We start from the raw sequence: 14444 nt of genomic DNA, 5'->3' as shown, positions 1-14444 counted from the left end.
GCTCTGGGCAGAGGTGTAACCTGCTCTCTAAGGCAGAATGGAGATTCCAGGGTGGGGAACTTCAAAGCCCTTGCTGCCTTTATAATGCAACCCACTCTCTCAAGATGGAGATGATCAACCCCCCTGTCCTGATCCCATTTTTGACGACCGCACAGGTAGGAAAATTATTTAAATTAGGAGTGCCCACTTCATGCCAGTCCCACCCTTAAGGTGGATGAGCTGAAGTGAAGACTGCTTTTAAAATCCCTCCATCTTGCTTGGAAGGAATTAGGCCACTAGGGTTAAGGTTATGCCCACTTCCCTGCAGAAAGGTGGTCAACCCATCGGCTACCGCCTGACACTCTCTGTGACGCCCCTTAATTGAGTATTTAGGTGGCATCCCCTGAACCCTAGAACCCAGATTTTGACAACCTTAGACCCGGACAGAGAAGAGTTGCACCCGCAGAAGAGGAAAAGAAGAAACAGCTGACTTAGAGCAGCCCCTTCCGGCCTGACTGATGACCGCAAAGGATCCTGCACAAGAAACCAACTTGTCCAGCATTAAAAAAAGACTCAAGCCTCCTGTGGGTACCAGACTTGCTCTGCAACAAGAAACTCCAAGGAAAAGACTCTGCAGTTGCTAGAATGCTGGAACCTTGGAAACTTGACACCAGAAGTGACCACTGCACCCGGCGTCCACAACTCCAAGTGAAGCCAACCAACTGGGTGAACATGGGTTCCAGCTGACGAGAGACAGTCCAGTGCGATCCCATCCATCTTGGACTCTACTGAGATGCATGCACCCTTTGCACGCAGGCTCCCTCTCCCACAGGCTTGTGGTGAGAAAATCCAACCCTTTCCGGAACCACTGCACCCGTGACGCTGGACCCCAGCTGATGTGGGTCACCGGTGCCAATGACGTCCCCTGCTCCTAAGAGCTCGAGTCCACCCCTGCCGGCCCCCCATTGATGCCTCAGCACACAGGACCCCATGACCGTAAGTGCTCCCGGACATGAAAACCATAGGCCTAAAGACACCCCTGCATCTGTCGTCCCTGGGCACAGGAGAAGAGGACCAAAGGTGCACCTACGTCCCCAAGCACCCCAAGTCTAATACCTACCTGTTTGTTGTCCCTGACTGGCTTCCCAGCCAGAGCCTGCATCCTGTTCATCATGGGGTCAAACTCCCATAGGAAACCATTTTGCACCCAATGCCCTACTGCACCCGGCCACACCAGTGCTGCCCGTTGTGACCTTTTGGTGTGGTTCTGATCACTGCTCAGTACTTACCCCAACTCCAAGATTGGCTTCATAAGTCGTTGCTAACCCTGTGTTAGCAGAACATTGTTTTTCCTCCATACAATAACATCGAGTGAACTCTGAAAATGTTTCTGAAACTTCAAAGTAGTTAGGCTTAAAATTCTACTTACCTGATTACGAAGTTCTTGGGTTTGAAACCAATTTAAAAATAATTATTTTCCTAAACTTGTCTCGGATTTATTAATTGAGTGTCTTATTTATTGCCTCTGTGAGTATAACAAATGGTTAGCACATCCCTCTGAAAAGCCTAACTGCTCACCTACACTACCACAAACAGAGCATTAGACCTATCTACTTTTGCTTCTGCAATACTAATTGAGGATTCACTGGACTCTCTGCACAGTGTACTAACTTTTAGTGCACTATATAGAGACCCAGCTTCCTGCACACGATCGTAATTAGTTTATAGATAGTAGGTTAAATTAGAGTTGGAATGTGTGTTTGCTCATTGTCTGACCCATTTTGCGGAATGCTGTTGTATCATATAAACAGCACTTCTGAATCATACTACTGCTTTCCAAATGATGCAAGTACCAGAGCAGATTAATACCTGGCCCAAATTTGCAAAATTTTATAATCATACTAAAATGGACTCACTGTAAAACAATAAACTGTAGTTTTTCACAAGAGAAAGGTGTTCAAACATTGAACAATTACTTTCACAATTCTCCAAGTATGAAACATAGTACGTAAATATAAATTAAAAATGTAGGACTAAACAAATCATTTGAAGTATACAAGGGAGTGATGGGTGGAATGTTTGAAGTAATCTCTGCCACTAGTAATTACCACATCCAGGTTGATTGTTATTTTGCAGCGCATGCTACCTCATTTTGGACCCAGCCACATTCAAATCCAGCTTGTCCTTGCTCCAGTGGGCACAGTGGAGCCCAAACTGCCAAGCCAGGTTTTTACTAAACTGGAACACAAGCAACCCTAACTAAAATTAATGAACTGTCTGATTTTCCTTGTTGTGGTTACAGAAAATGTTTGTAATTAGGTTGTTTGAAAAGTGCCAATGAGCCAACAATGAGTTCCACACTCATAAATCCAGAGGGCCTCATTATAACAAGAAAAGTGTGCATGAGTGCTTCAGGAAATGCATCCACTGCCAGTAGTATATAGATATACATGTTGATATGGATGTTGTCAAGCACAGTAACATTTAAGTTTAACTGATTGTTTTTGATCTTCCATAGGGAGACTGAAACTCACTTTTCTTCTGATACAGACTTTGATGATATTGATGGAAAGAACCTTAAACAAGGCAAAGGAAAAGTATGTACTCTGTATGGTTATTATTCTCACTTTCATTTTTGCAGGTTAGATGTTTAAGTGAAATGCTTTACTGTGGCATAAACCCCGCTTTTCTGTAAATCCTTATCTTTATATGTACATGCACACACAGTAAGAAGTAGCAGTGATTGGAATAATTAGTTTGAAATTATCATATGTACTGTGTGTTATGAGAGGGATAAAAAAAAAAGTCTTGCAAGTTTAAAGACTTAGGTTTTCAGATCAGAATATGGGTTGGCAAAAGTCAGTGAAGTCTGTCATTTCATTCAATATTTTAATTTGATCAAGGTATTTGAGAAACACACTATTCATAGGCAAGCAATGTCTGGTTGTAGATGTAGCACAGACGTCTCAGTAGACTGCCAAGTTCAGTTTGTGTCCCTTACATAACTCTTATGACCAGACACAGATCATCAAGGCAGCAACACCAGAGACATTTTGCTAGGGCACTTAGTGTTTGGCATGCGTGGCTGTATGATCTGCATACTCTTGCCATCTAGTGTTTTGTCCGGAGTTGTGCAAGTGTTTATTTTTTTTTTCCTTGGAAGAAGCCTTTCGAGTCACAAGGTTGAGTGGTGAGTCCTCTCGGTGATAATGTGCTTAGCCATCAACTCCATTTTTTGTTCTCTCTCCGCTGTCTTGTTCAGATGTGTGTTTCTCTGTCTTCGGTATTATCATGCACGCTTTATCCATCTGTGCTTCCACTGAAAACTGCGCTGGTTCCACTCCGTTTGACTGAAGCCCCCTCGGGCCTACTTTTGACATTACCAGTCTTCTCAAATGCTCCACTGGTAGAGAAACGCACGCCCTTGTGGTTCTCTACATGTTGTCACACGTAGTAGCCACACACAGACCAACATTCAATGTGCAACTTTCAGATTGAAAGGCACTCTGCGACTACAGGGTTCGATGTATTGAGATGACTCACTGAGCCATGGACAACACTCCAGACATCTTTGGTTAGGAACATGCCAAGGAGCAGCCAACTGCTGAAGAGGAGGTGGCTTTCTCCCGCGACGAAACCTCCGGCTCTGACCTAAAGGTAGATTTGGAGATGCAGGAACTTCCTTATTCTCAACCTGTGAATACTGCAGCCCCTGCCCTCCAACCCAAGCTGTCCAAAAAAACCTTTGGCTTTCAGAACCACACAATCACAGGTCACTGGCCCACCACTGCTGCCTAGCCGTGGACATATCTGGAACTGTTTCAAATGCCCCGGCGTCGAAACTACGTCAAGACCAAACCTTTGGCATCAAACTCTTTAGACCGAGATCAGTTCTTGACGTCGACTCAAACGTCTGTGCTGCCCAGGCTCTCAGTGGGTTCCTTCTCAATGCCAACAGTAGCGCGTATATTTAAGTCCAGAGTTTTGGCCTCAAAACGCTAGGAGATGAAACCTTCAAAGTCTTTCTCTACCTCCCCTGTCAAACCCATATTGGAGAAACTGGACATTAGACAATGAAAAGTTCATTCACATGGGGTCTGACTGCCAAACCTTCCTCTCCTTGCCACTCAAGAGGAAGCTGACTTTTGAGAAAGTTTTAGATTTTACCTTTTTCTCATAGGAAGAAAACCATTGACAAGGCTACCAGCCCTGCCTTTCTTTCACATCCTCATCCACCCCACATCACATCCACCACCTTAACCACTACCTCAATCTCTTTCACCATTATCTCCACCACAAGCCCTCTTGGAAATATGATCTCAGGGGTCACCACAGTCAGATACTGGTGGGCACGGGGGCGGGGGAGAGGCCACAAAGAGAAGATCCATGGGACATGTACGACACAGATCACAACTCAGAAAATTACCCCATCTTCACCCAGCTTCTCCCCCTTCCACTGAGGACTCAACCTCTCTTCAGGCAGTCATTGATGGAGCAGCAGCCTTCCACAATGTGGTATTACACAGAGAACCACTGGAAGATGACTTATGACTTCCTTATATGATAGAGACAACTAGCCTAGTAATATCTTCCCTTAGAATTCCGGACACCAGACTCGATCTGCTAAAACCTTTCAGTACTACCTCTGCTTGTCAGTAGAGGGTGCTGTGCAACTCCATATCGACGTCGTCCACTGGATATGATGTTGACAGTCCATATGGTCCCTTCTCCGATGCGCAGATGTCAGTTTCTTCTTTTCTGCGCTGCTACGAGGATCCAGAGAAGTGGTTCCTCGGGCTGTTTTTTGGCCTTCCTCTTCTACGGTTTATCGGTTGGAACAGTGTGTTTGCCTTCTGGCTTTAAGACTTCATGGACTCTGATTATGTCTGTAGTGCTTAGGCGCCCCCCACAACATCGAAGATTGTGACACCTGTCAGCTGTTGAGGCCTAAGGTGTTGCCGGATTGACGGCTGAAACTCCTGATGGCATGGTTGTAATTTTTCCCAGGAATCCCATAGGCATTGTAGTTCTCCTTCTAAGACCCGTCTGTGTGAATGCTATAGGAGTCGTTTGTGTGTGGCTCCTTTGACGTCTCAAGGTAAGAGTTATTCGCAGTCTATGTCGCATCCTCCTTTGGCTTCACTGCCCCATGTGGCTTTTCCCATTCCTCTGAGCACGAGTCTGCTCAGGAGGCTGCCCCTGTGTGTCCCAGTTTTTCCTGTTGCCGGGGTGACTTTGGGCCAGATGCAGGACTACACTCCTACTGCATCCACCTTTCGCACCTGATTCTTCTGTACTGGCTCCATTATAGGCTCCAAGTTCTGATTTGCGGACTCTGGTGGTGGCACCTTTGTCGCTCAAGGCCCCAATTGTCACCTCTCAGGAGTCGATCGAAATACCACTACCTCCCGATGACGAGGTCTCACCCTCTCGAAGGGCAGTTATTCTTCTCCTGTTGTATTTTTTTTTCTTACTGCCTTTATGGGCAATGTGCTTCTTGCGTAGTGTCACACCTGGTGTGGTGTTCCTGCCCCTCACAGGTGTTTTTTCTTATATTCCAACTTCATAGCGCCTCAGTTGGTGTTCCTGCATTTGCAGATGTATGTTCATTTGTACACCTAATGTCCCTGTTATGGTCTCTTTCCTCTTACATAGGGCTTTCTGTTGTCTCTGCTTATGGCCGTGTTGCCTGTGATTTGCTTTAAACGGGGTTCTTCCTCATGTGATGGTTGTTTTCAGTTACCTTCTCTTGAGAGCAATCGCTGTAGGCTTTTAGCCATCTCTTACTGTGAGCTGTTCCTTATGGGGACCTTGTTTGGTTCTTTTTATGAAAGTAGTTACTCTTGGGTCCTTACATGAGTAAAGGACTCGCTTTTGAGATTTCCACTTTGCAAAGGGTACACACTAGATCCCTGTTAGTGGACCTATTTCATGTCTGATCTTTTTATCGAAGGCATTAAACTCTTATCCTGACTGCTGGGAGTTCTAGGTGAGATGTCTGCTGTCGCACACCTGTCTTACTTTCATAGTAGCCCTACATTCTGATTGTGTACGCACTGCCATGTGTGTGCGCGTCTGTACAGCCACCACCAAAGGTGCAAAAACAAGACAATACCTCTTCATACTTCTCCTCCTCATTCTCCACAATTATCTGTCTCACCTCACAACAGCCCACCACCAATGCCTTCTCCAACACATTTGTTATATTCACAAGGAGATACAGCAGACCCATTGGATCTTTATGACCCTGATCCCAGATAATGACCCTGATACTTATCCATCAAAACCTTCTCCACCAGACGATACCACTGCCTACAACCAAGTCATAACGAGGGCAGCAGCTTATCATGGGGTAACCATGCATTCAGAGCCATTTGAAGATTTCTTATTTAATCCACTATCTTCTACACATTCCAAGTACCAGTGTCTCCCAATGTTACTAGGCATGGTTAAATACACGGACCAGATTTTTAGCAAGCCTGTAAAATCTAGGATAATCACACCTAAAATCGATGAAGTATAAGCATGCACCCTCTGACCCAGATTACATTACTCACCAGGTCCCTCCAGACTCTGTGGTAGTCAGTGCAGCAAGAAAGAGGTCAAATAGCCAGTCTTCAGGAGATGCACCTCCTCCTTATAAGGAAAGCAGAAACTGGCAGCAGGGAAAGAGTTGCTTCACAGGCAGCAAATCAGTGGAGAATTGCAAATTCTCAGGCACTTCTAGCCCGGTATGATAGGGCCCATTTGGATGAAATGCAGGATATAATACAGAATCTCCCAAAAGAGCACCAGAAGAGGGCACAGCAAGTAGTAGAAGAGGGGCAAGCGATTAGCAATAATCAAATAAAATCTGCCTGTGATGCTGCTTATACAGCTGCAAGGAGCGTAAACACTGCCATCACAATCAGAAGACATGCTTGGCTGCACTCCTCTGGTTTTAAACCAGAAATTCAACAGGCTGTACTTAACATGACTTTTGATAAAAAAATAAAATAAAAAAATAAAAACTCTTTGGCCCAAAGGTGGACACCACTATTGAAAAACTGAGGAAGGACTCAGATACTGATAAAGCAATGGGCGCTTTGTACACCACCCCATATAGAGGTTCATTTCACAGGCCACAGTTTCGAGGGGGTTTTAAACCACAATCCTCAGAGGCTTCCACCTCCCAAACAAAGCAACCACAGCAAACCCAGTATCAACGAGGTGGGTTTAGAGGAGCCTAAAAGAGGTCAATACTTCAGGAATAGAGGTAAATTCCTAACCTCTAAACAAACAACACAACCTAAACAGTGTCTTCCTTCCCTCCCTCTCCACACATCTCCTGTCGGGGGAAGACTGCAGCAGTTCCACTGTCATTGGCAAAATATCACCGCAGACAACTGGGTATTATCAATTATCCGCAATGGCTATTGCCTAGAATTGATATCCACCCCTCCAAGCATTCCGCCAAGATACCACAAGTTGTCCCCTGAACCTACAGTTCTGTTACAACAAGAAGTACAATCTCTACTGTTCAAACAAGCAATAGAATTAGATCCACAGTCCCAACAAGGAACAGGAGTATACTCACTATACTTCCTTATTTCCAAAAACGATGGCACCCTCAGACACATATTAGACCTCCGGCCCCTCAATCTATACATCTTGTCAGAGCATTTTCCCATGGTAACTCCTCAAGATGTTATTCCACTACTGCAAAAACAAGACTTTATGACTGCTCTAGACCTCAAAGATGCATATTTCCACATACCCATCCACCCAGCGCACAGAAAATACCACAGGTTTTTCATAACAGGAAAACACTACCAGTTCAAAGTGTTGCCATTTGGCATAACAGCTCCAAGGGTGTTCACAAAGTGTCTAGCAGTAGTAGCGGCATACTTAAGAAGACAACACATCCATGTCTTTCCATAGCTAGATGATTGGCTAATAAAATCAAGCAACCTTACACAATGCCAAAAACATACTCGTTATGTGATAGAAACTCGGCACACACTAGGGTTTTCTATAAACTACCAAAAGTCACACCTTCAACCAGCACAGGTTCAACCGTACCTAGGTGCTATCCTAAATACTCAACTAGCTCTAGCGTATCCAAATATACTAAGGATACAGGCTTTCCAAAAAGTAATACCACTCATACAGCCAAATCAACAATACACTGTAAGATTTATCATGAAGATTCTAGGAATGATGGCATCTCGCATTGCAATAGTCCCACATGCAAGATTAAACATGAGGCCCTTACAACAGTGCCTTGCACAACAATGGTCACAAGAACACGTTCAACTTCAAGATCTAATGTTAATGGACATATGTGCCTTCAATGGTGGAATTGCAGCAATTTATTAAAGGGGCGGTCGTTTCAAGACCCTGTGCCTCAGACCATAATTATAACAGATGCATCAATGATTTGTTGGGGAGCTCACCTAAACAATCAGACCATTCAAGGGCAATGGGATGTGAAACAGAAACAGCTACACTTAAATGACTTAAAATTATTAGCTGTGTTCATTGCCCTAAAAGTGTTTGAACCTCTTCTCAAACAGAAGAATTTTCTCATTTAAAAAAAAAAAAACATGACAACTATGTATTCTCAACAAACAGGCAGGGGCACATTCATCTCAGCTGTCCCTTCAAATTAATCTACTAGCACAATACCTTCCAGGAATAGACAATCAGTTGGCAGATCTCCTCAGAAGAAATCACAAACAGAGACACAAATTGGATATTCACTCCCAAGCACTTCAAAGTACTTTCAAAAGTGGGGAACACCAGACATAGATCTTTCTGATGGATACAACTACCTGTGGATTCCTCACCTAATGAACACCCCCATTGCGCCAGCATTCAACGGAAATCTTCTTCCTAGCTTCTGCACGTCGACGAGGAAGTCACAGTTGCCCACGTGACGCCGTCTGACGTCATACAGGAAATAAGATGTCCTCGCCGACGTCAGTTCCCTTTTTTCCGTGCCATTCGAAACGGTTATCTTGGAGGGAGCTACTGTTGCTGTTTGACAGTTAGTGTGTTTTTGGATATTTTTTTCTTTGGGAACAATGTCGCAAAGAAAGTCAGGATTCAAGCCCTGCCGTGAGTGTGGAGGCAAAATGTCGGTAACGGACCCACATTCTGACTGCTTGTGGTGTCTTAGTTCCGACCATGATGTTGATAAGTGCGATTCTTGTCAACATATGAATCCTAAGGCCTTGAAAGAGCGTGTTGCCAAGCTTTTTCTTGCGAAGTCGAAAAAGGAGGAGAAGAGACATCACCGAAAGTCGTCGTCACCGAAGTCTCATCGGCGTCATCGGGACTCCCGGCATTGTCGAGAATCACAGCGCCGGTCGAGTAGGGAGAGGTCTCGGTCATCATCAACTCGACGTCGGAAGACTTGGGAAGTCAGTCCCACTGTCACTCCCCAGCCGTCGACACCGTTGCCTTCTCCAGCTTCACCGACTTCGCCCTTGTCATCGGGCCAACCACCTTCAGTGTTTGAGGTTCCGCAGCCTCAGGTGTTTTCTCAGTCTTTGCAGACGTCGAGGTCGGTGTCGCCTTCGAACCAGGCACCCCAGTACCTGACTTTCCCGGCCCCTGGAGCTGATAGTACCGCATTCTTAAATGTGATGTTCTCCATCTTCAAGCAGATGGCTCCAGGTGGGGGACCGGCTGGTCCGTCAGGCCCTTTGGCCTTTAACATGGGTGCTCCGGCTCTGCTTCGACCAGCACCCTTAATGCCCTTTCTTCCCCTGGGGAACGTGGCTTCGGCTCCGGTGGCTTCGGCTCCGGTGGCTTCGGCTCCGGTGGCTTCGGCTCCGGTGGCTTCGGCTCCTGAGACTTCGGCGTTTCAGCCAGTGACGCCGTCTAGACCTCCTACAACTCCGAGGCAGACTTCACTCCATCCGGTTCCTCGTTTGACGCCGAAGAGGCCTATGGCGCCTGTAGACCCGGCGTCTGATGGATCCGAGGATCGGCGTCGTTCTTCGATGTCCGCTGACGCCATGTCGACGCCGAGAATAGAGGAGAGGCTGCACTCGAGGCTTGCTCTCCGCCTCCTTGAAGAGCAGGAGTACCAGAGACAAACCCTGGAGGAAGGAGAGATCGAGGACTCTCGTGAGGGTCTCCATGGACTGGACACGGCTAGTGGCCTAGATACCTCCCCCGAATGGGACTTGTCATCTCCTGGGGAGTACACCGAGGGGCGGCCACTTTTCCTTCTGTTATCAGGAAGGCAGCTGGCTTCCTGGACCTCCCTTTGACGGTGACTGAAGCCAGCAGAACTTGTTGACAGAGGTGTTGCACCCTGCCTCTACATCAGCAGAACCACTTTTGCCATTCAATGAAGCGCTACTGGACCCCATAATGGAAGTCTGGAAGAAGCCGGTGTCTTCTTCAGCTGTCAATAGATCTGTGGCTCGGAGGTATCGGGTTGCACCGGCTGACCCAGGTTTTCTTACCAGGCATCCAACACCTGAAAGTTTGGTGGTCCAGACTTCCTGCTCAGCAAGGTCTGCTCCTGGGTCCTTTCCAGCTGTACCCTCGGATAGAGACTCCAAGAAGATGGACATGTCATCCAAAAAGGTGTTCTCATCATGTAGCATTGCATTGAAGTCCACCAATGCTACATGCATTTTAGGAAGATACATTTATGCCCTGATCGATGAGATTAAATCAACGCACACAGAGGTTCCTCAGGATCTATTAAGCCTGGTATCTGACGCTCAAGCAGCTGCAACTCCGGTTATCCAATCTGGGTTGGATACAACTGACTCGGTTGCTAGGGCAATGGGCACTGCTGTAGTTACGAGGAGGCAGGCCTGGCTTCGTAACTCAGGATTTTCTTCTGATGTGCAGTCGACCCTACTGGACCTTCCTTTTGATGGTGACAAGCTCTTTGGTGCCAAGGCGGATTCGGCCTTGGAAAGGTTCAAAGAGAGCAGGGCCACGGCCAAGTCGCTGGGCTTGCAAGCCACTTCTACTTCCTCCAGATTTTTTAGGTTTCGAGGATTTGGTCGTGGTTCCTCCTCCTCCTCCTCCTTTCGAGGGAAATTCCAGCAACCCACCTCTGCTCTCTCCTATAGATCTTTCAGAGGGAGGGGTAGGGTCCGTAGCAGGGTAGCCACTCAGCAGCACTCTGGCTCTTCCTCTTCCTCTGGAGGGGTGCAGCAGGGGAAGCAGTCTTAGGCTTCCACCAATTCCCACTCACTCCACTCCTGTAGGGGGGAGGTTACTGAATTTTCTCCAAGTGGGAGGTCATCACATCAGACTCCTGGATTACCAGCATTGTGAGAAAAGGCTACACCCTTCCCTTTCGGGAGTTTCCGCCCTCCATCCTGCCCCGCCCATCTTATTGTTCAGAAGAACACCTCCTGTTGGTAGAACAGGAGGTTCAAGTCCTCCTTTCAAAGGGCGCAGTGGAGTTGGTTCCAGAGCAGGAAAGGGGTCAAGGTTGTTACTCGAGGTACTTCCTGATTACCAAGAAGGATGGTCGGTTGAGACCAATCCTGGACCTAAGGATCTTGAATTGGTTCCTCAAACAGGAAAAGTCCAAGATGCTGACCCTAGCTCAGGTGCTTTTGGCGTTGAACAATGGAGATTGGATGGTGTCTGTCGACTTGCAGGATGCTTACTTTCATATCCCGATACTCAAGTCGCACAGGAAGTATCTCCGGTTTGTGGTGTGGTCGCAGCACTATCAGTTTGCGGTCCTTCCATTTGGTCTTACTCCAGCACCTCGAGTCTTCACGAAGGTGATGTCGGTGGTTGCGGCAGAGCTCAGAAGGAAGAGGATAGCAGTATTTCCTTATCTAGACGACTGGTTGATCAAAGCCAAGTCTCCGGAGCTCGTGTTGCATCACCTGCAGTTGACAACCCAGTTGTTGTTCGACCTGGGCTTTTCGGTGAACGTGCCCAAATCTCACCTAGCGCCCTCTCAGTGCCTCCTGTTCATAGGGGCAGTACTGGATACACCATTGAATCGAACCTTTCCTCCGCCTCAGCGGATTCAGGACATTCAGGCGTTGGTTCCAGTGTTTCAAAGTGGAGCAGTCATTCCAGTCCTCAAGGTCCTACGTCTACTCAGTCTGTTTGCCTCCTGCATACTGTTGGTCACGCATGCTCGCTGGCACATGAGGGCTCTTCAGTGGTGCCTCCGAAGGCAGTGGTCTCAACACAAAGGAGATCTCGAAGGCTCGGTGAGGATCTCCAGAGATGCTGCCACGGATTTGAAATGGTGGATTGCGGACGGCAATCTTTCCCGAGGAAGGCCGTTATCGCAACCTCCACCAGTGGCCACAGTAATAACGGATGCTTCCACTCTAGGGTGGGGAGCTCATCTGGGGGTCCTGGAGATCAAAGGGCTTTGGTCTCCAGTGGAACAGATGTTTCATATCAATCTGTTGGAGTTACGGGCTGTACGTCTGGCTCTCAAGGGCTTCCTCCCATCCCTTCGCGGTCAGTTGGTTCAGGTCCTGACGGACAATACTACCGCGATGTGGTATATAAACAAACAGGGAGGGGTAGGGTCGTACCTTCTCTGCAGAGAAGCTCTTCGTCTATGGTCCTGGGCAAAAGACCATCAGATTTGCTTGGTAGTAAATCATCTGGCCGGAGTCTTGAACGTACGTGCAGACAGTCTGTCGCCATTTCTCGGCAGATCACGAGTGGTGTCTCCATCCAGATCAAGTCCGTCTAATCTTCCAGATGTGGGGGTTTCCTCTGATAGATCTGTTTGCCCCCCGGGAGAACTCGCACTGCCCGGTATTCTGCAGCCTCCAGTATCCGGTACAAGGAGCTTTGGGGGACGCGTTTCAGATGACATGGTACGACCAGATGCTTTACGCGTTTCCCCCCCATACCCTTGATTCCTCGAGTATTGAGGATAATTCGCCAAGACCGGGCCCAAGTCATCTTAATAGCTCCGGATTGGCCAAGGAGGATGTGGTACTCGGATCTTCTCCAACTCTCACTGTGCCCTCCGCTCCGTCTCCCTCTCAGGGCAGACCTCCTCTCGCAGTCGCAGTGGCAGGTTTTACACCCCCACCTCCAGAGCCTGCACCTTTATGCCTGATGATTGAACGGGGCAACCTGAGTTCCTTTTCTCTCCCGCCTGATCTAGTGGATGTTATCTTAGCGGCCAGGCAACACTCCACTAAATCTATCTATGCTAATAGGTGGTCTAAATTTGTGGTTTGGTGTGGAGAGAGGCAGATTGATCCCTTACGTGCTCATTTGTCAGATGTTTTATCTTTTGCTTTGTCTTTAGCACAGAGGGGTTGTGCAGTAGCTACTGTTAAGGGTTCATTGTCTGCCCTGTCAAACTTTCTTTGTTTTCCAGACCAGCCTTCTTTGTTTAAATCCCCAATAGTACTTAGGTTTTTGAAGGGCCTTATCAATAAATTCCCTCCAACTCCTTTCGTTATGCCCCAATGGGATTTGACCTTGGTTATAACTTTCCTTATGTGGTCCCCTTTTGAGCCTATGCATTCTTGCCCCATAAGATTGTTGGTTCTTAAAACGGTTTTCCTGGTTGCAATTACCTCTGCAAGGAGAGTGAGTGACTTGCAAGCTCTATCTGTAAAACCCCTTTATACATCTTTTTATGGGGATAAGGTGGTGTTGAGGACCAAGGCTGCTTTCCTTCCGAAGGTTGTTTCACTCTTTCATTTGGCCCAGACAATTACTCTATCCATGTTTTATCCTCCGCCTCATCCTTCAAAGGAAGAATAGAGACTCCACCGCTTAGACCCAAGGAGGGCGCTAAGCTTTTATATAGACAGAACAAAGGATTTCAGGCTGGAGGATCAGCTCTTCATCGGATACATGGGAAAGAGGAGAGGAAAGGCAGTCCACAAGAGAACACTCTCCAGGTGGGTTGTTCTTTGCATTAAAATGTGTTACTCTTTAGCAAAGAAAGAACCCCCTGATGGTATAAGAGCTCATTCCACCAGAGCTAAGTCGGCCTCTTCGGCCTTGGCTAGGGGTGTTCCTGTGGTTGACATCTGCAAGGCCGCAACTTGGTCATCCCTTCACACTTTTGCGAAGCATTACTGCTTGGACTCTGAGGTCAGAAGGGATGGCCATTTTGCACGGTCGGTGCTGCAGGATTTCTTGGTTTGACCATTCAGGCACCCTCCACCGAGTGCGGTACTGCTTTGGGACTCTATTCATTAGGTGAGGAATCCACAGGTAGTTGTATCCATCAGAAGAATGAGTTACTTACCTTCGGTAACGACTGTTCTGGTGGATACATTAAGCTACCTGTGGATTCCTCACGGTCCTACCCGCCTCCCCGTTGCCTGTCTGGTCTAGCCAAGTAATTCTTGGGTGTGCTCCTCTTGGTTTTGAGGACTTGTATATATTCTGTATATACGTTCATATTTATATATATATATATTGTTCATATAATTTTGTTTAAAAAAAAAAAAAAAAGGTTTGAATTCTCAGAATGATGTTTGTTTGGA

At 47.0% G+C, this 14444-nt stretch overlaps 1 protein-coding gene across 4 annotated transcripts in view; it reads left to right on the top strand.

Moving 5' to 3' along the window:
* The window catches only part of STAG2 (STAG2 cohesin complex component), a 987179-nt gene that overhangs the window by 170314 nt on the left and 802421 nt on the right, over positions 1 to 14444 (top strand). For all 4 annotated transcript variants that reach the window (XM_069211859.1, XM_069211886.1, XM_069211877.1 and 1 more), the window contains exon 4: positions 2498 to 2576. In XM_069211859.1, the coding sequence (XP_069067960.1) occupies positions 2498 to 2576 (79 nt within the window). The remainder of the gene's footprint in view (positions 1 to 2497; positions 2577 to 14444) is intronic.

The sequence above is a fragment of the Pleurodeles waltl genome, chromosome 2_1, assembly GCF_031143425.1.
Source record: "Pleurodeles waltl isolate 20211129_DDA chromosome 2_1, aPleWal1.hap1.20221129, whole genome shotgun sequence".
Classification (NCBI taxonomy): Eukaryota; Metazoa; Chordata; class Amphibia; order Caudata; family Salamandridae; genus Pleurodeles; species Pleurodeles waltl.
This window is presented reverse-complemented; position numbering and strand designations above follow the sequence as displayed.